Consider the following 19,443-nt stretch of genomic DNA (forward strand, 5'->3'; position numbering starts at 1 on the left):
GCTAAAAAAAAAAAAAAAAGAGAGAGAAAAACTATCCGCCGATACTTTGTCCCTTCGAAGAAAAATACTAAACTGTGTGCAAAATAAAGATTGTGCTCCTTTCACATTAAAATCACTCGTCAAATTAATATTAAAATATAGTTTCAAATATCATCAAAATTAATATCTATGCAACAACTTGCATGCAAAGCGTTTGTCAGTGTTTGAGCAATAAAGGTGTGGCAATATCCTGTAAGGCTCCTTTTCAGTGAAGTTTATTGGCTGTAAAAAAGACTCATTGCATGAAGAGGTTAAGTTGTTCATATCAGACAAGCAGCTCTGTTTCTGCGCTGAACACATACAGGTCACAGCCAAGTGTTGATGAAATGGGCGTTCGCCCAGGGCGCCAACATCCTGAGGGTAAGCTGGAAGAATAAAACAAACGGGACAATGGGATGATGTCTTTGCTTTCTTTTTTCAGTCATCCTCTGGCTGTTTATTCTTTTGCAGTTGAATAAGTTGACTTTAACGCCACCCACAGGAATAATTGGTGTTCTTGATTAGGATGAGGCTATTAATTTTCCCTTTACCTCAATAATAACTGATAATGAAAATCCTGCTGGCTGGGAATGTTTGCTCCTTTTGACATATTCTTTTCTCTTTTGCAGTTCACAACAACACAAATCTTCCAATTGAGATTCAAGACTGAATTACCTCGTCTGTAATGAGGTTGATCAAAAACCTCCAGCAGCTTTACCATTACAGCATATATTTTGAAGTGAAAAAAAAAACTATTTTAGATTGATTTTCATCTCGGTCACCATCACGGAGGAAAGGAATTTCAGTCAGAACAAAAAAAAGGAAAAAGGATTTTAAATATAAGTAACTTTTATTTAAACTACAGTCACATTTATAAAGGGACAAATAAGTACATGTCATGAAACCGTCAGACACTTTAAATATGTACACCACGCTTTGATCGCCTGAAAACAATGTTTTAATCTTGTAATGTTCCCAGGATTTGGTACCCATATTTGCTGTGGCACCAGTAGCAGTACCAAACAGGAGTCCAGGACTCAGTCCCACCAATCAAACAACATAGCAGGCTCATCTCTGTTGGTATTCCATCATCAATCCTTGTGATACTTTTTCCTTTTCAGTTGCTCTTCTCCTGCTGCGCTGTCTCCTCATGTTGCGCTTCCCCTCTGTGCACCAGGTCTGAAACAGTCTCCAGCATCTTTGCACTGTGCTCCAGTGCCTTTGCTCGCAGCACAGCAATACTGCACTCCCTCAGTTCCTCCTTAGAAATGGACAAACTGGTGTCTTTACTTTGTCTCTCCTCCTCTTCTTCCATCACTTTGTCTCCCGTTTTCTCCTGCCCAGGCGGCGGTGTTGGCGGCTTGCTGCTTATGGTTTTACCTTGGGAGGGGTGTGAAGGATCAACTGACTTCTTATGCATACCTGAAGAGTGAAAATAGAAATAGTTTTTGAGTTTAATCTGGGAACAGATTTAGGGATCAAAAAAAGAAAATGTGAAAGTAAAAAAAAAACAACCAAAAAGTAAGGAAATTAGAGCAGAAGTTCTTATTCAATTAGTGTTTCCTAATTGATTTAATCTAATCAATTGACATGAGGTGACATGAGAACTAATCTGTCTTGATGAGGAGGGATTAGTGCTGTATTGACTGCAGGCTGAGCCCCTCAGCGCATGTCAGAATACAGTTCAATTTCAGCTCTTAATTACAAACTCACAGCCAAAGGTTTTGACTTTTTTGATCATGCATAAACATGTAATATTATTTTACATTATTGATAGAAATGTGTTTCCATTCCTATCATTAATAATATCTGTTGCTCTTAAATGACTATATTTATAGATATCTTTAAGTTTGACTTTCATTTGCAACTATTATTACAAGACAATAAGCGGTTGAGGAGACAAACTGGATGTGAATGGCAAAAAAAACCCCTAAAAAACCCACTTTAAAACAGTTCTATTTCCTATATTTGAGTGTATGGCCACATACCCAATAACCAGGGAGCGTAAGAGTCCGAGATGCCGTCCTTGGCTGACTTGAGGATGGACTCAGGCAGGGGGATGGAGTGGCGGACCATTGCGCCGTACAAGCCGTACTCTGCCATCACACTGCTGCGCCCCCAACACTTCTCCCTCTTCCTCCACTTGGCTCTGCGGTTCTGAAACCACACCTGCAGAGACAGGAACAATAAACATGATGTTTTTTTTTTTTTTTTTTTTTTAAAAGGGGATTAGTCTGAAAGTGTACCAGAGATAAAAATTTATTTTTCACCTTTAAAAGATTTGTGCTGCTCTTGCTCATTTGCTACTCTGAAGTGTTTCAGATTATGAAACCAATTTAATGTCAAACAGGTTATAACCTAAGTAATCAAAAAAATGTTTGCAAATGATCTTTTTGTTAACTGGTGGAGCTTCCAGCAGCAAACCAGCCACAGATCATCACACTGCCGCCACCATGTGGTACTTTTGGTATGGTAGACCAAATGTATTCTGCTTGCAGATATGCAGACCAAAATCTTGTTAGTCTGACTGATTTAAAAAACAAGAAAATAATCTCAACTTTTCTTCCTCTCCTCTCACTGGAAGTAGAAACGCACAAGCTGTCAGGAGCGCTCACTCACACAAAAAAGGGTCGATTGCTCATCTGGGGCCTTTCCTACCAAGCAGAACAATTGTGTGTCAAAGCTGCTCTCGGTCAAAGCTTTAAAAGTTAAAGAAATCCTTACTGGATTGGTTATGTGGCAACTGGGTAGCCAGAAAATTACTGCAGAGCGTGTGTTCAGCAATCTTGCTGAGAATCTTGTTCTAATATGAGCGCTCAACAGCTACCATGTCAGTGTGGTCTATTAAAAGCACAAATTGCAAAACACTCTTGCAACTGACACATACATTTAAAATAATGTCACAGATTGCACATGATAAACCTTGAAAATGCAATCTTTTTGTGCATCTGTAAATATTCAGTAACAATCTCATGGTACTGTATGTCAGACAGCTTTGATGCAATAACAGTCATTTCTGGCCTGTTTATTTGTAAAAGTTGAACCAGGGTGCTGTGAAAGCTGCTGAATGCAAAGGGTAACAACTTCAAGCAGAACTTTTCGCTTTAGAAAAATAAAAGAGCACCAAATCGCAAAGTTATATTTCTTGATATAAGTGGAGATCAAAAATCACTGCTTCCATAGTGGGAAAAATATTTTAGGTTGTACTTTGTACTGGACTGATGACTAGATTAGCTTAACCAATAAAATGGGACACTTGAAATATTTTAGTGTTAAAATCTGATTCATTATGCTGTGGTTTGTATTGTAATGGGACATGTAATGTGGAGGAGTCGATTAGGTGTTTTCAACATTTGATTTATGTGAAAAATCTAAACAGCATCATGGCTCTGAGTTGGACATTTTGTGCCAGATGCATGTTTGGTACATTTTAAAAGCATGTGTAAGAAGCTCTAATTTCTTAAGCAAAATACCCAAACATTTCATTTAAATTTAATTCCTTTCGACGTCTTGCAGTGTGTTTTGAAAAAAATGACACAGGCCTTTAAACGCAAATAAAAGAAAACAATTTGATGATGTAATAAACAACATAACAATTTCAGGTAAATAAGAGTTTTGAGATGAACAAGAATAGCAAATAAATAAATCAATTGAAGGCAGAATGCAGGTTGTCCTATGTGGTTGCAGAACATCCTTTAAAAAAGTTTTTGTTGCATCTAAAGTAGCCTCTTGGCACAAAAACTGAATGAAAATTGTCTCATAGATGAGTTCTTTCAGAGCGAGTAGGCTTCTGACTCTTCAAGAGGTTCAATTGATTTCCACCACCTTGTAATAGTCTTGTGAATATGGATGAGAGGAAAAAAAAGAGAGATACTTTAGTGCGTGTGTGTGTGTGTGTGTGTGTGTTGGTTGTGGAAAGATGGGCAGGTATAATATTCATCTGAAATTGAAAGGCCCCAGATGAGCAATCGACCCTTTTTTTTGTGAGTGAGCGCTCCTGACAGCTTGTGCGTTTCCACTTCCAGTGAGAGGAGAGGAAGAAGCGAGAAGGCTGATTGGAAAATAAGTTAATTTCCAGACCTGGTCGATCGGAGACAGGCGCGTCAAATTTCATGGGAAATTAAAACACTTTGAGCAGCCGGGTGCAGCCCTCTGCTCAGCCGCTGACCTCCTCTAATTAATTTCTTTATAGTTACGCTTTCATTATAGGGCTGCGGCCTGTTTATGCTCAGAAAAGACGGAATCATTTTTTTTTAACAACTAATTAAAGTGTGAGGGGAAGCTGGCAGCTGAGAAAATCTCAACCTGATGGTTTTGTTTTGACAGGCCCCATTATCACAGGAGACGTGGATTATTATTATTATTATTTAGCTTTTGTTTTTTTAAACATTTTTTAAATAGATGAATTTCTTGTGGTGAAAAAAATCTGCCCACCTGTATTCTGTCCTCTGGCAGCTCAGTTTTCATGGACAGCATTTCTCTGGCGTAAACATCTGGATAGTGAGCTTCATTAAACGCCTTCTCCAATTCCTCCAGCTGGTAGGATGTGAAAATGGTTCTGCAGACAAAGAGACATTATTTCTAGTTTATTTTTCATTATAAAAATAAAGGCTACTTCTTAAAGTATTACTTTATTCAAAATTCTTTGATATCTGTTATTTTTTATAACACACACACACACGCACACACAAACACACACACACACACACACACACACACACACACACACACACACACACACACACATATATATATAATATATATATATATATATAATGCATTTTTTTTCTTTCTCTTTTTTTTAAAAAGACCCCAGTGCTACTGTATCTAATTTATTGGCAGAATATAAAGTCAATGAAAAGAAATAAAATATAAAAATGAAACCAGCTATAATTAAACTTTGTTATTATTATTCACATAATAATAATAATAATAATAATAATAATAATAATAATAATAATAAATAATGATTAATAATTGACAATGATATTAAACTAAACTTCAAACATTATCAGAGTCTATCATAGAATAGATTGAAGATAAAAATATGTAAAAAAAAAGTTTTTATTAAATAAAGAAATAAGCAAACAAACAAATAAATAATATTTACCTGTGTCTTCTTTTCTTTCTCTTCTTGCTTTGACACATGGATGAGGTGGAGAATTTCGGATCACCGGAGGAACTCAAGTCATCTGAATCTGTGATCATATGTCACAAAATCATTACAGGAGATCTATAAGCAACTCTGTCGTTTCCCCCCCAAAAATAACAATTACAAATACAGTTTATACCGATTAAGTCGTCTGATTTACCTAAAACGGCATAACGTTGTGCATTTCTACTATCTCTTTCATTTTTGACGCAGGTTCGGTCAAAAATGAAAGAGATAAAATGGAATAATTACGGAAAAGAAAAGACAGACTCCCATTTTCGGGGAATTTCATAATTTCCATTTCAAATAAAACCTATGAAAAACATTTTATACTTTTAATAAGACAAAAAAAAATATTAAATGCTTAATTTCTGCGTTTCCCATGAGTCTTTAAAATTTTGCGCCAGAAATGTAAGGAATACTTTTATCTGGACCGAGACACTCACCAGAGCTGGCGCCCGAGTGTTGAGCCTCCACTTGGGGCTCCATCTGCGGCGCCCTGTGCAGTGGCTGCAGGTGCACATTTTGCGCCTCGGACAGCACCTCCAGAAAAGCAGGTTGGCCGTAAAACGCGTGTATACTCTCCGGGCCCAGGAAACCCATGCCGACTCCGAGCCCTGCGTGTCCGAGGGCCGACCTGGCGGCCAGGACGTGCGCTCTGTGCGGCAGAGTCTCCAGGGGCCGCCGTGGCGTGGTCGCCGGAGGCTCCTTGTTGAGGCCGAGCAGCTCCTGGATGCCAAAGCCGGTGCGCCGCTGCACAGTGGGGGCCATCTTCCAGACCGGAGGCTGATGCTTGGAGTCCCCAGGGTTTAGGACGTTCTGTGAAGCTGTTCTCTGTTTGTTCTCTGTGTCTGAAAGCACAGCTCCCTCCTTACCAGTCATACTGTTGGCCTTCTCTCTCTCTCTCCAGCAAAAATACTCCTGTTCGCTGGTACGCAACAATGATATAATGCTTTTTTTTTTTTAAGCCTGTGCTCAGCTGCGCTGTGCTTTTTATTCAACGGGCAACAGGCGGCAGCCAATCAGAAGAGAGGGGAATTTACTGAAGTTTCTGTCAGATCCGTGAAGCCTCATGGGAGAAATCACTGGCAATTAGCAGAGAATAAGAAGATATACATGTATTTTTTAAACATGAAATTATTGATAGGACACATAAAGAAAAATAGTATTGATGCCATATTTATGAGAACTTATTGTAAGGTGCTCTATGGCTTTTATTTTAATTAATTATTAGATTTTTAACGCTATTGTATTTTCAAAATCTAAACTGTGTCCCTCTAAACTTTTACATATATATTTATATATTTTCTTCATCACATAAAAAATAACAGGAACATGTTGTAACGTCATCATTATTGTTGTTGTTATTGACATTTTTGGTCTCAAATGCTAAATAGACACATCAGAAACAATGTAAAGCGTCAAACGGAAACGATTCATGACCGACAGAGAAAATCAGCATTAAACAGAAGACATTCTGCAAAAAGAAGTCGAGAATACTAACATCTTCACTCGCGAATGTAAAGAAAAGCAACAAAAATCGGCGCCAGACGAAAAACATTTCAGCTTACTGAAGCAAATCTAAGCTGAACGCATGCAGGGCCCAGCTTCCTTCCCAACGTCCCGCTGTGATTTGCATATTCTAATTAGGTTTGCGCACTGAACGTTTTGTCTTCGTGGCCACAATCCGCGCATCTGTTGATTGGTTTATTATCATTCGACGGGTCACGTAATAAAGTTGTCCCAGTTTGGTGTATTTAGGACACACCACGGCGGTAATTAAATATGAGATCAACAACGAAAGCAAACGACAACAGATTTATCCTCCACCCCCTCCACGCCCTCTGGGCGCACTGTTGGTGCCGTTTGACACATTAAATAAAAATAAAACCGATACACGCTAAGAGGTTACAGACCGAGTGATTTAATCCAATTTGGAAGGTGAGAGCAAACGAGGACGTCAAAGGAAATCATCAGTCAATTATGGAAGAAATACGTGAAGCGCTTGGAAATGCTCTCGTTCCTTCGCCCCTTTTTCTTCAAGCCTAATCTTGTCTAATGAGCTATTATTCAATTAATGCGGGAATTTCAGTCGTTTGGAGATAATTTGTGGCACGCTTTCGGACATCTGGACAGACAATCGCGCACAGGAGAGTTTTATGGAGATGAGGAGACGCGCTGGAAGGAAGCGGCATCACTGGGACATGTGTGGCGATGAATGCATAAATAAACAAACGGGAGGCTCCCACGGGAGTGCGGTGGGTACCCGCCACGAGAGGAAAGACACCAGGACAGATTCAGACACGATCAGATTTGGCTTCGACCCGAGAAAGTCGATTGTCAAATGTGTTTCTGCGCGCCATTTTTTCCCAGCGAGACCATAAATATAACGGAATGAGCTTTTAAGAGATCAAAATGTGACTTTTTTGGTAAAAAGTTTTATTTTAAAAACAGAAGAAAGAGAAAAAAGTCTCTGATATAAATAAACAAATAAATGAATAAATAAATAATATTTTTTGTGCCATTTATTTGAACAAGAGAAAATATTATTTTTTTTCATTATGTAACAGAAAACTCCCTGGCACCATACCTGTTTAAGTTTGAACAAAGGGTATGAAGTATGTTCATTACATCCCTTAATTAGGTTTAAAATTGGCTGTATTGCAGAAAAATACAAATGCTGTATGTTTTGTATTTATGTCAAAAAGAAAGGATACCAGCTCCCCTTGGGTCAGGGTGAAGCCCTAAGCCATCCAGGGAGGCTCAAAGTAGAGCTGCTGCTTCTCGGCATGGATGGGAGTCAGTTGAGGAGGTTTGAGCATCAGGTCAGAATGCTGCCTGGTCTCCTCCCTGCAGGTTTTCTGGGCACATTTCACTGGGAGGAGACTCCAGGGAATACCCAGAACTCACTGAAGGGACTATCTGTCCCATGTAGCTTGTGGAAGCCTTGGGATCCCTCAGAATAAGATGGAGGATGTGGCTGGAGAGATGGAGGAAAGGGGTTTCCTCCTGGACCCTATCTTGGATAAGTGACGTACCGGACAGATGATCGAACAGACAGACAGGTGAATAACACAGCATTGTGCTGTTATATAAGGATGATAAATTAACTTTAGAGCCATTTCAAAACCTTTTCATTTAACAGGGTTCTGGTATATGCAGAGTTATTAGCATAATAATGCTGTGGTAGGACATCTGCATGAATTAACTAAAATTGACAATGAAGAAGAACAACAAATATTGGCTTATAAGGATGCTTAATTGACTTTATTGACATTACATAGTCACTGAGTCCCTCACTTTTTAATGTTGCCACTCACCATCTCATCAAGTACTCTCCACTTTCTTCACTTTACCTGCTTCACATTTCGATTTGATGTCTAACATTTAAGCCACAGCAAATAAATGTATGTCTTCTGGACATCTGGCAGAATCTGCTTGCAGTTTTTTCCTGCTACACTTTTGGTTTTCCATTTGTATTTATGCTTCCTCTTTGCAGTGAACCCTGATCCGGCCATTAAGAATGTCCTCTTGGCAATAACACCATCATTTGAAGTGCAGTTAAAGTTTTGTGGTTCTTATATTAAAAGGGAGGAACCGGCCTGAGAGGAGAACAGCAACATTTTGTGAAGAAAACATCAAGTGAGAGAATGTGTAATGGACTGATGAACTGTTCCAGAAAGTATGTTTGCAGCAAAAAATGATAATGCAGTGGAATATGCCATATTCATATTTCAACGTGATGGTGTTGAAATATGACAGAGAAACAGAGAGGTTACCTGAATCTGAACAATAGTTTTCATTTCAAATGAGAAGCGTATGCATTAGACTCTTCCAAAAAGTGATGTATACAATCAACGATAATGATCAGTTTGGAGGAAAGGCGTTCTCTCTTGCTTTCACATCCTTGTAGTTTTATTAGTGGGAGGTTTAGAACTTTTTCTGCCTTTGGTCCAAAGGTTCGGTCTGATTTTCTGACCCGTCTTTAAATTTGTCTCTTTGTTCTATCTTTATCTTTGTAACGACTCCAGAAATGGCCCTTCTAATCTAGCTAATTGCCATTTTTCCTGAGCTTGGCCTTTAGAAAGACGAGCCGGGTCACCAAACAGCCGTTGATCAAAACAACCTATTGGGGCGAGGAAACAAAAAGCTCTCACAGTACGAACAATGCGCCATCGGTTATTCACTGGTTCACTTTGTGGGCACAAAGCATTAATTAGGGCAATAGCTTCATGCTAATGCCATTCTTTGGTCTCTATTTCTGCTCGGAAGTTTGTCTGGGATTCTTTCCCCTGTTGCTTTTGCACATGTGTTGTTTCAATAATCAGAAAAAGAAAATACTGAAAATGTGGGAGACAGACCCTATAATGGCAAAACTTTCTTGCCAAAACTAATATTCCTTACCGAGGCAGCTCCTAACTGGAATTGACATAATTACTCAGTCTGTTTCTTGTCTAATTAGCACCCTTCCACAGTAGACAGGGACTAGCACTTTGGCAGGACAGGGGAAGTGGACAGGCATGGCCGTAACAACAGGAGAAGGGGCCCCTGGTTTCAACGTAATTAGGTGAGACAATGCCCCTGACTGTTTTTGAACTATGGCAGTGGCTCGGAGTGAACAGAAGCCCCGTGAGGTACATCTCTCCAAGACCCTAATAAGCCCCTAATTGTCCTTTCTTGTTTCACATGGACAGCATCAGCAGACATGAAGACAGCCTATTCCTGGTCTCCTGTAGAGAGCGTGGTCCCAGATGAGGGGACAGGGGTCAAGGTGCCTCTGAAAGCTCATTGAGGCCATTTAGCATTTGGACGTTAGACTCCAGTTAGTGTTTGTTCACATCCTGCAGGCACTTCTAAAATAAGCAGCATTATAAAGAGTCATATTCCACAATAACTTGTGTCAGATTTTTCATCATATCCCCCAGAGACATTTGGCTGCACAAAGAGAAAAACGCCGTACTCCAAATATATTTGCAATTGTGCCTTGCAACAACATCATACTTACTGAACCTTTTCACATTTCTTCATGACAAAGTAGTTCAGAAATGAGAAATGGAAAGATAATGGCAAATATTTTACAAAAGAAAAAAATTGCACGTGGCACAAGTTTGTATTCTAACTCTTACTTTTCTACCCCAGTACAACCATCTGCCTTCAGATATGATATTTGCACATATCTGTTTAATTGATTTACTGTAAACATACAGCTGTGATGTGAACGCATAAGACGAAAGACCCAATGGATGTGTCAGGGAGAAAGCTATTGTGAACGTTGAATGTCTAACAGAGGTTTGAATGTCCAATTTAAAATATAAACACATTTTCTACATCAGGCTTTATCAATACAAGTTATTTTGTTTAAAAAATGTATTTTGCTTTGATTTTATTTAGCTGGACTGAAGGCAACAATGTCTAATATCTGGTAAGGTTGCCGACTCCTGATTTTACAACAAAATATGACAGTTTCTTAATCTTAACTTGTAGTTTCTGTTGGACATGCCACCAAACATGTAGCTTTTCCATGGATTTGCCGACGTATATTAGAAAGTGGATGTTACCTCTGATCCAAAAATAAAATTTTTGTAAGCATTTTGCTAAAAAGATTAAAAAGCGTTAGATTGACAGATGTTTTATGTCCACCAGGGGTCAGAGGGTACATCTAATTAGGGTCATATCTAACCGCAACATTAGTGTTGATTTCTCCTAGCTATTGAGCTCTGGTTCCAAAAGATTTTCAGCAACATCTTTTCGATTTGTTCAGATACTTTCTTATTTCTGGGTGTAAATTAGACACTTGTAGGAAAAGGCAGCTGGGCTCAACAGGCTGCATTTCAGCACTGCAAGATGAAACCGTTTAACTAATCACACACTCAAACACACACAGAGCGGCCCATATGTTCGGGGCCACTTCTGACGGCAGGTGGTGCTCAGAAGATTCAATATTTCATAATTCCCTCTCCGTAACATCCCCTGCGGTCAAAGTGCCGCTCACAGGGACGTCAATTCGATGTACCCTCACTCCTTTAATTAGCTGTCAATTAGTGCAAATGAATCAACTGTTCGCCTAATTAAGCAATGCCACCAGGCAGCTCCCACGTACGGGCCATTGTGCGAGCAGCATGAGAAAAGCTCAGCTAGCAAACTCGTTTTGGATCACGAGTGCAACCTAACGATCACACTGACAAACTCTGTTCATTGAACTCCGTGTCACAGTAACCGTACTGCAGCTGCCAGATTTTGAACTAATTTCCTTCTTTGACTAGAGATGACAAACATCTTGATGTCTTTTGTGTGCAAAATTTTTTAATGCAAGATGTTGTTCTGCTCCATTTTTAAATCTTCTAAAGGTGTAGATGATTCTGAAAGTGTCTAAAATGCCTCTTATGTGGATTTAAATGAAATACAACATTGAACAGCAAGAAGGTTTTTGCAAGTTATAGTTCCCATTTTCTTAATTACGTCTTGTTTAGAAGCATTATTGCCAAAAATAACTTTAAAAAAACCAAACAATTTGGTTGTCCAGTTTTAGGAGAAAAGTGACTAGCTGATCCAATAAGCTTAATGTGAACGGCAATTAAAATCTTCCAAAAATTCCCCATTCAAAAATACTAACATTTATTATACCTTGATAAAGGGCATAAAACAATAAATTGAGTTATTGACTTCTTTTTAGCCCCTCTTCCCATTCTAATCGTGTGATGTGAAAGTCTTCACTGTTTTTCCAGCCTTGTTTGTCCATCTTCCAGTTGTTTTAAACTTTTCAAATATTGCTCTGATTTCATTTGGGTAAATTAAGATCAGTAAGAATTTTTTAAGCTATTTTCTGACGTTTTATAATTTAAACTTATTTGCCTTACTTTAAACATATGTTCTATTGTCTTTCCCATTTTGAAGAGTTGCTAAGGGAAACGAGATTCTGTGTCACATCATATTTTGATCCTGAATACTGAGGAAGTCATGGTTTACTAAGAATAAATCAGGAAATGCTGCAGTTCCACAGATTGCAATGGAATATTTACCTACAGGGGACATTTGTAAAAAAAAAAAAAAGTAATAACTGTAGAGGACGATGCTGCTGCTGCAGCAAAAAAGCTTCGCCTATTTTGAATCTTTTTGCACAACACAACAACCCCACACATATGTAATGGCAGATGATCTCACCTCACACAACCATTTTAGCCTGTGTGTGTTTGAGGTTTAATCAGCGGGATGAGAAGATTCACCTAGGTTAGGGGCAGTTCAGTCGTCTCACCTCTTTCCACCAGCCACTCTGCGCCTTTACGGGCCACAACTGTCATTTAATGGATTAAACATTTATCCTTTCCTGTGCAAAGTCCCTCAGAGAGAGATGACAGCATCACCATGTTCACACAGCTAAACACCCCCCTTCACACACACATCCACACGCTTACAGAAGCACGACAACGCCTCTTTTGACGGCACTGTTTGTGCTTAAAATTCAATTACACACTTATTGATAGCTCTCTGGGGTCGTGGGGAGGTACGGATGATTTCCCACGAGACTCCCGGCTCCCCTGCACATCTCCAGCTGGATCTATTTCATGGCTTTGCTCATCAGCAGTCGGCGCAGATGGAGCACAGGAGGCCGTCGTACGCCTGCACACACCGCCGCACGCTGACTCTTAAACACACACACATCAAACACACACACAAAACAAGAGGAATATGTTGGTAACAGGGTGAAAGTGTTTAGGTTATTTCAATAATGAGATTTATCTTTGCGTTTTACTACCACTACGACAACTACTGCTGCTACTGCTAATAATAATAAAATTAATAACATTGCCTTCATTTACTTCACTTCCTGCTTAACGGAGATACACAAACAACTGGGGTGCAGGATGACCATGACAGAGGATCATGACAATTACTGCTGTCTGGTTATTCAAGCCTTATTATTCAATATTATTTAACTGCTGTTGTTAAAGAATAAGCCAATGATTGCCTTTTCTCTTTTATTTATTTTGTCCTACCTGAACATAGTGCCTAATCCCTCACCTTTAATATTCTAAACAGAACAGCCCATTATATTTCATCCAATGAAAATATTCCTTTTGAATACTATTCAGTCCTAATGACCCAGATGAAACCATTTCTTCCACTGTGAAATGCCTCAGAGTGCTGCACATTTATCATTAACTGGTTTACCAATTACACAGTTTCTTGAGCTTTAAACGTCACTAATCATCCCTCTCAGCCACAGGTAGGGCCCTACAGGTTTGCCACGCGCCTCCGTGTCCCCAGAGGGTTCCACCGGAGCCAAAGGAACGCTTGGTGAGCCACTGGCCTCGCTGCGACGCTAATTACAGTCCTCATCTCTACTCTCCCACGAGACGCCACAAACCTGATGACAACACACAATAATCACAAGCATCACCAGAAAACAGCTGGTGCCTGCATGTCAATACCTTGAGGGTCAATGAATGGAGTAGGATGGTGAGCTGCATTCCCAAAAGCAGGCTGTCTTGAATGTTTTGACCTCACCGTATTCTGTTGTAGTGGACAAAATCGGATGTAATGCAGAAAATACAGTCTGTTTTTATAAATGATCGTTTTAAAGTGTTCCATGCATTTAAACATCCCATTGAATCAATTTTTTCCAGAAACACATTCTGCAGCAGTTACATCAGAGCTGTTGGACTGTGTCTCTATCAGTTCTGCACTTCAAAATAACCTTATTTTGAAGTGCAGAATGTTTTGTTGCAAAAACGGCTCAAGTACATTCAGAGTATTACATTATTACTCTACATTCAGACGTAGAGTATCAGGAAATTAATTTTCAAGTCTTACTATAGACAGTTAGATTTAGGCCGGAGATTTGATGAGGGGTTTTTAGCATATTGTGTTTGATCTAATCTTTCCGTTATAGCTTAGCCAGTGTGTGAGTGGTTATCGTTTTGCTGTTATGTGAACCTCTGACCCAGAGTCAAGTGTTTTCGGGCCTCTGACTGGTTTTCTTCCAGCCTCAATGCTCCCAGCACCATTTTCATCAGTATTGTGTTTGGGGTGGCGTGTAGAGCTGCTTGTCCTCCACATGCAGGATTGTTGAACATTGACCAAATGGCTCAGTTTTGATCTCTGAGATGGTAACTGGAGTGCCATCTTCTAAATGGTTCTTCATATTTTGCCGACAAGGAACCAGACTCGCTTTTCCTCTCTTCAATAGATATTGATTCAGAGTTCACTGGGAGAAATTTAGAAAATAAAAATGAATCAAGACTTTGAGTAGCGCGGCACAAAACGCAAAAAATAATCTAAAATAAATTCCGACCAGACAATGAAGAGAAATTCTTCCAACCCTGTCCTTTAATATGACAGGGTTGGAGTGGAGTCATCTTTCATAAAGTGACCCTGGATTGATGAGATCCACAGATTCCACTCAGTGTGATTGTTCATTAGCAGAGCGCTGAGCTGTAATGGCCTGCACACTTCTCTCAGCTGTAAATCTCTACCTCACTCTGCACCCTGGTTTGATCCCCTGTCTCATCAAAAGGGCTGTGAAGAATGAAGTCAGCTTGATGAAAAACAGAATGAGATTTATCTGCTCCACCCACCTTCCGCCTCTTCACACTGAGAGGAGCTTCAAGGCAGTGAATGGAATAACGATGTAAGGCCCAGAGATGTGCTGGTGGAATGTGGATGTTTTTGAGATGCTGATGAGTCTAAAAACACTTTGACTCAAAGTCCCTTTTCTGTTAGAAATTTTGCTAGTATTTAATGAACAGGCAGGAAGGCCAAGACAGCTAAGGAAAAATAGGAACAGGCAGGAGCTCTCTGTTTTAATAGAATTATAAATTAAACAGCTAAATTGTAAGTTTTAAAGGAAGTTTCAGGCTCTGTTTGACCATTAATTACCCTAACTCCAAGCACCAGTCTCACTAATAAATTCAACAAATTGCTCCTTTTGTTTTAAATATGCATATATCCAACTACCTACAATAAAGCCTAATTAAAAATCTAAATAATAATAATAATAAAAAAAAACACATTTAAAAAATGTTTTTTTCTGTAACACTGCAATGTTCTAGAAAACTGATCCTGTTGGTTCCAGAGTTCTTCATTCACACTGTATGTGCTTCCATTGGAGGATATCTTGTTATCCTGATGATACAGTGATCGAGTTCCTCTGTGTCCTGATGCCACTTCTGTCATTTCTAGCCTGAATATTATAAATGAGCCAACATCCTGGTTGTTGTTTTAATCGTTAAAGCTGAATTATTCCAAATTTCAAATGCAATGTTTTTTTTTATCTGCTGTGTGAATGACCACAAGGCTGCATCATGTGTTTTAATGATTAGTTGATATTATGTGACTTGAAAAAAAAAAAAAAACTTGCGATAAATCCCAATGAACTTTATTAAAGTCAGAGCAGGACAAGAATTTGCACCAATTAACTTATTTTGAAGGGTTCTGGAAACATATTACCGTAACACTTAGGGGGAAATGAGATGACGCTTAGTGGTTTTCTGTTTTTATCCTTTCTGAGAAACTCTTCAGCACTAAAACTTTCTGACAGTTGGATGAAGTCACAGTCTGCCCATAGAGGGTGAAGACTCTGCTGCACAGCGTCCCATTCAGTCTGACCGTTTTCCTTGCAGTTCCATGTCATAAAATTTAGGTCAGAGAACAATGCAGTCTCTCTGGTAGACCGTAGCACGGTGCCAGGACCCTTCACATCCTCCTCTCTGACCCTCATCACTGTAACCTTTTAAATCCACCCGTCCACATTGTGTCAGAGACTGCAAAACATGCTGCTACTCAGTTGTTTCTTATGCAAAACTCAGAAAAGTTCCTTTACAGTTGGCGAGCCACATTGTGGTGAGGTATAAAGACAACACTTTATTTATGAATCTATGGATTTTTCAAAGCCTTTCATTTGCAGACGTGTCTGAAAGGTATTTTCACTTGTTTTGTCTAGAATATTGGATTGTACTGAAAAAAACACAAGATTAAAGCGAAAAGGACAGCAAGTCAAGAAAAGTTAGACATTTTTTATTTACATCAACATATTTTGGTTGACATTTATTTCATTGGTTAATGTCATGACTTTAATTCACAGAAAACAACATCACTTCACATAACTTATAGCTTTCCAAAAGCTTCAGGTGTTGGTGTTTGTTTGCAAGACTGCATTGGAACGGAGCAGGTCAAATCCCCCGTAGTGCTCAGTAGTGGGATTGCCCCTGTGAATAGATGCTGCGGTTCAGCCTGAGCAACACAGTGAGACCCAGTCTTTTTGTACTCAATAATACACTTATGTCACCCGAACATTTACATTTTTGCATCACACCTCTGCTTTAACACTCATTCTAGCTTCTTGTTTCATCAAAATCTTTCCAACTTCAGCTGAAATTCTTGTCCAACACCGCCTCCTTCTGGGGCACACCAGAAACTACATCAACCCTGTGCAACGTAAGACCTTCACACATTCTGGTATGTTGAACAGATAAAGCCAACTGAGTAAACAACGAGCAAGCACAGATGCAATCATTCATCTGTCGCACTTCAGCAGAAATAAGTTAAAGTTTCAGGGGTTGTGATACTTAATAAAATTGTGTAGTGTCTTCTGTCCTCCACCAGGAGGCGGTGTTAGACAAGAGTCCCGGCTGAAATTTTGTAGAATTTTGATGAAACGAGACGCTATAATGAGTGTTAAAGTAGGTTTAAGATACAAAAATAGAAGTATTGGTGTGACAGTAGTGTATCGCTGACTATAAAAAGACTGGGTCTCACTGTGTTGCTCAGGCTGAACAGCTGCATCTATTCACAGGGGCGATCCCACTACTGAGCAGTATGGGGGATTTGACCTGCTCCGTTCCCGACCTGGTTCACCCCTCCTTAGAAGACCTGGTGGTCCAAGGCTCCCCCAGGAACACCATATCTATACTGAACTTAGTGTGGACCCCCGCTCAACATAGTCCACTGCAGCTCAGAGCTCCTGAACTCAAGCAATCCTCCAGCCTCAGACTCCAGGTAGCTTGGATTACAGGTGAGAGCCACCTCACCCGGCGACAAGCAGTTGCTCTGACAAGAAATTGACCAGGAGAGTCGAGACACCAAGTGGTGGAATATATTACTCCATGTGATAAAGTTTAGTGAGTCAGATTTATTTTTTAAGTGTTGCTTTTATTGTGAATATTTAACCATCCAATGTGACTCTACATATTTTCCTAAAAACTGAAAGGATAAGGTCTGACAGGATAGATGGACCTGTTTTTAGAGAATCTGTTTTCCACAATTTTTCCGCCTCTTCTCTGTTATCTGTCATTTCAAGATGACTTCAAGAGGACTGCCAAATGTTCAGAAATAAAATGTTAAGTTTTCAGCTTTAGCAGCAGACACCAAGCAAATAATTATCCTTCTGTAAATTAGACTTAAGTATCTATGTGGCTTCAGCTAAAAACGCGATAACCAGTATATAAAAATGCACCAATATTCTTGTAGGTTTCCTGTTATGGAAATAAATTTGATCTGTGAAGATTTAACTGCAGCCTTTTTATATATCGTGATTCACAGGTCAGTAATAAGTCCATTTGAAATGCTTAAGAATAAAAGACTAAAAATTTGTAGAAACCATTCTGTCAAATCTATTATTTCATCCATCCTGCCACGCCAATCTTACAGCGTCATATTTTGTGGAAAAGAGGTCAAGTCACCATGGAAGCTTGAATATTCACAAAGAAGACTTCCAGATGTTTCTTGAACAACACTTAAACCAAAAACTTTTAACTTGTTTGCATGTAGTTCTCCACTGTGCCACTCAGTGTCCCTCTCCAACATCTCCTGCTAGCATCTCATCTCATCTCTTATGGTCAAGTTCTTGTCAGAGCAGCTGCTTGTCGCCGGGTGAGGTGGCTCTCACCTGTAATCCAAGCTACCTGGAGGCTGAGGCTGGAGGATTGCTTGAGTTCAGGAGCTCTGAGCTGCAGTGGACTATGTTGAGCGGGGTCCACACTAAGTTCAGTATAGATATGGTGTTCCCGGGGGAGCCTTGGACCACCAGGTCTTCTAAGGAGGGGTGAACCGGCCCAGGTCGGGAACGGAGCAGGTCAAATCCCCCTATAGTAGACTAGCTAGACATCAGTAGTGGATCGCCCCTGTGAATAGATGCTGCGGTTCAGCCTGAGCAACACAGTGAGACCCAGTCTTTTTTGCAATCTTTAATAAACTACTGTCAAACCCTTATTTACATTTGTGCATCGTAAAGCTGCCTTAACTCTCATTCTTGCTTCTTGTTTTATCAAAATCCTTCAAAATTCCAGTGTGGATTCTAGACCAACACCGCCTCCCTCTGGAGGATACCATACATTACATCAAGCTGGAGAAACTTTAACGCTCTGTTAAATTTTCAAATTTCCTTTCATTGGTCTTTTATAAAGACGATTTTGAAATCGTCTTTATAAAATGAATAAAGAATGTATTGTGGCATTAATATGTCCGTATTGTTTTTTTTAATTTTTATTTCATCTAACTGGGTCATACTGAGTCATTAATATAACTTCATGTCAATTAAATCAGAATAACATAATTTATCATTTAATTCAGTTTCTCTATATTCCTACAGAATTAATATATTTTCTCAGTATGGTGCTACAACCATTCCATAAAGGTCAGATTTGTGCAGTGCATGACTAATACTTGTCCTGTTAGCATTTTGGCTAACAGGACAACTGTGTGGTTTGACTGTGTTCAGTGTCTTCAAAGCTATCATAGCCTGTTGGCTGCTTCCCTGATTAATCCTCTCCTGGCCTTGTCATGGCATGGTGGGTTTAGCTGTGTTATCCTTTCCATTTTAAGATGACACAATATGACTCTATGAGGTTTTATAAAATAACCTTATTTTAATTGTCTTTGCAATTTAATCCCTGACCCATCCCCTACGTTTTTTGTTCACTCATGTTCTCTAACAAACCTCTGACTTTTTCACAACACAGGTAAATGCATACTGAGATTGGATTATAGATGGAGCCTGTTTAATCTTTCATAACGACTTTTCTAATAGCATATCATTAAAATTTGCAAAATCCTGTTTTTACAACATGATCAAAATGTGTAAAACTTTACAATGTAAAAGTAGTTTACATTTAATTATCCAACATTATACCTTGATATTGCTCTTTTACTGCTCACCGGGCTTGCGAAAGCAAAAACAGTAGCAATCGACACTGTTATTGTCTGGACTTCACACATTGGACACGACGAGTCATAAATGTCATTCGTCTATGAGTAAATACTTCATACATGAAGTGTTT

The 19,443-nt window shown here is 39.3% G+C and overlaps 1 protein-coding gene across 1 annotated transcript; it reads right to left on the reverse strand.

Annotated features, from left to right (window-relative positions):
• Nucleotides 1-872: 872 nt before the first annotated feature.
• On the reverse strand, nt 873-7,941 carry LOC129351225 (visual system homeobox 2-like). The gene is made up of 6 exons (XM_055020116.1): nt 7,888-7,941; nt 5,617-6,255; nt 5,129-5,216; nt 4,453-4,576; nt 2,007-2,187; nt 873-1,440 (listed from the first exon to the last, which is right to left on the reverse strand). The coding sequence occupies exons 2-6, from the start codon at nt 6,050-6,052 to the stop codon at nt 1,136-1,138; spliced, it is 1,134 nt and encodes a 377-aa protein (XP_054876091.1). The 5' UTR covers nt 6,053-6,255; nt 7,888-7,941; the 3' UTR covers nt 873-1,135.
• Nucleotides 7,942-19,443: the final 11,502 nt, after the last annotated feature.

This window comes from Poeciliopsis prolifica, unplaced genomic scaffold (assembly GCF_027474105.1).
Source record: "Poeciliopsis prolifica strain line A6 unplaced genomic scaffold, Auburn_PproV2 SCAFFOLD065, whole genome shotgun sequence".
NCBI lineage: Eukaryota > Metazoa > Chordata > Actinopteri > Cyprinodontiformes > Poeciliidae > Poeciliopsis > Poeciliopsis prolifica.

Excerpts from the sequence above, each read along its gene's own strand:
- LOC129351225 (XM_055020116.1), bottom strand. The coding sequence starts at position 6,052 with ATGACTGGTAAGGAGGGAGCTGTGCTTTCAGACACAGAGAACAAACAG. Across the intron at positions 5,217-5,616 it reads ACACTCGGGCGCCAGCTCTG|ATTCAGATGACTTGAGTTCC; the intron begins GTGAGTGTCTCG and ends ATATGATCACAG. Across the intron at positions 2,188-4,452 it reads TGCCAGAGGACAGAATACAG|GTGTGGTTTCAGAACCGCAG; the intron begins GTGGGCAGATTT and ends CTGTCTCTGCAG.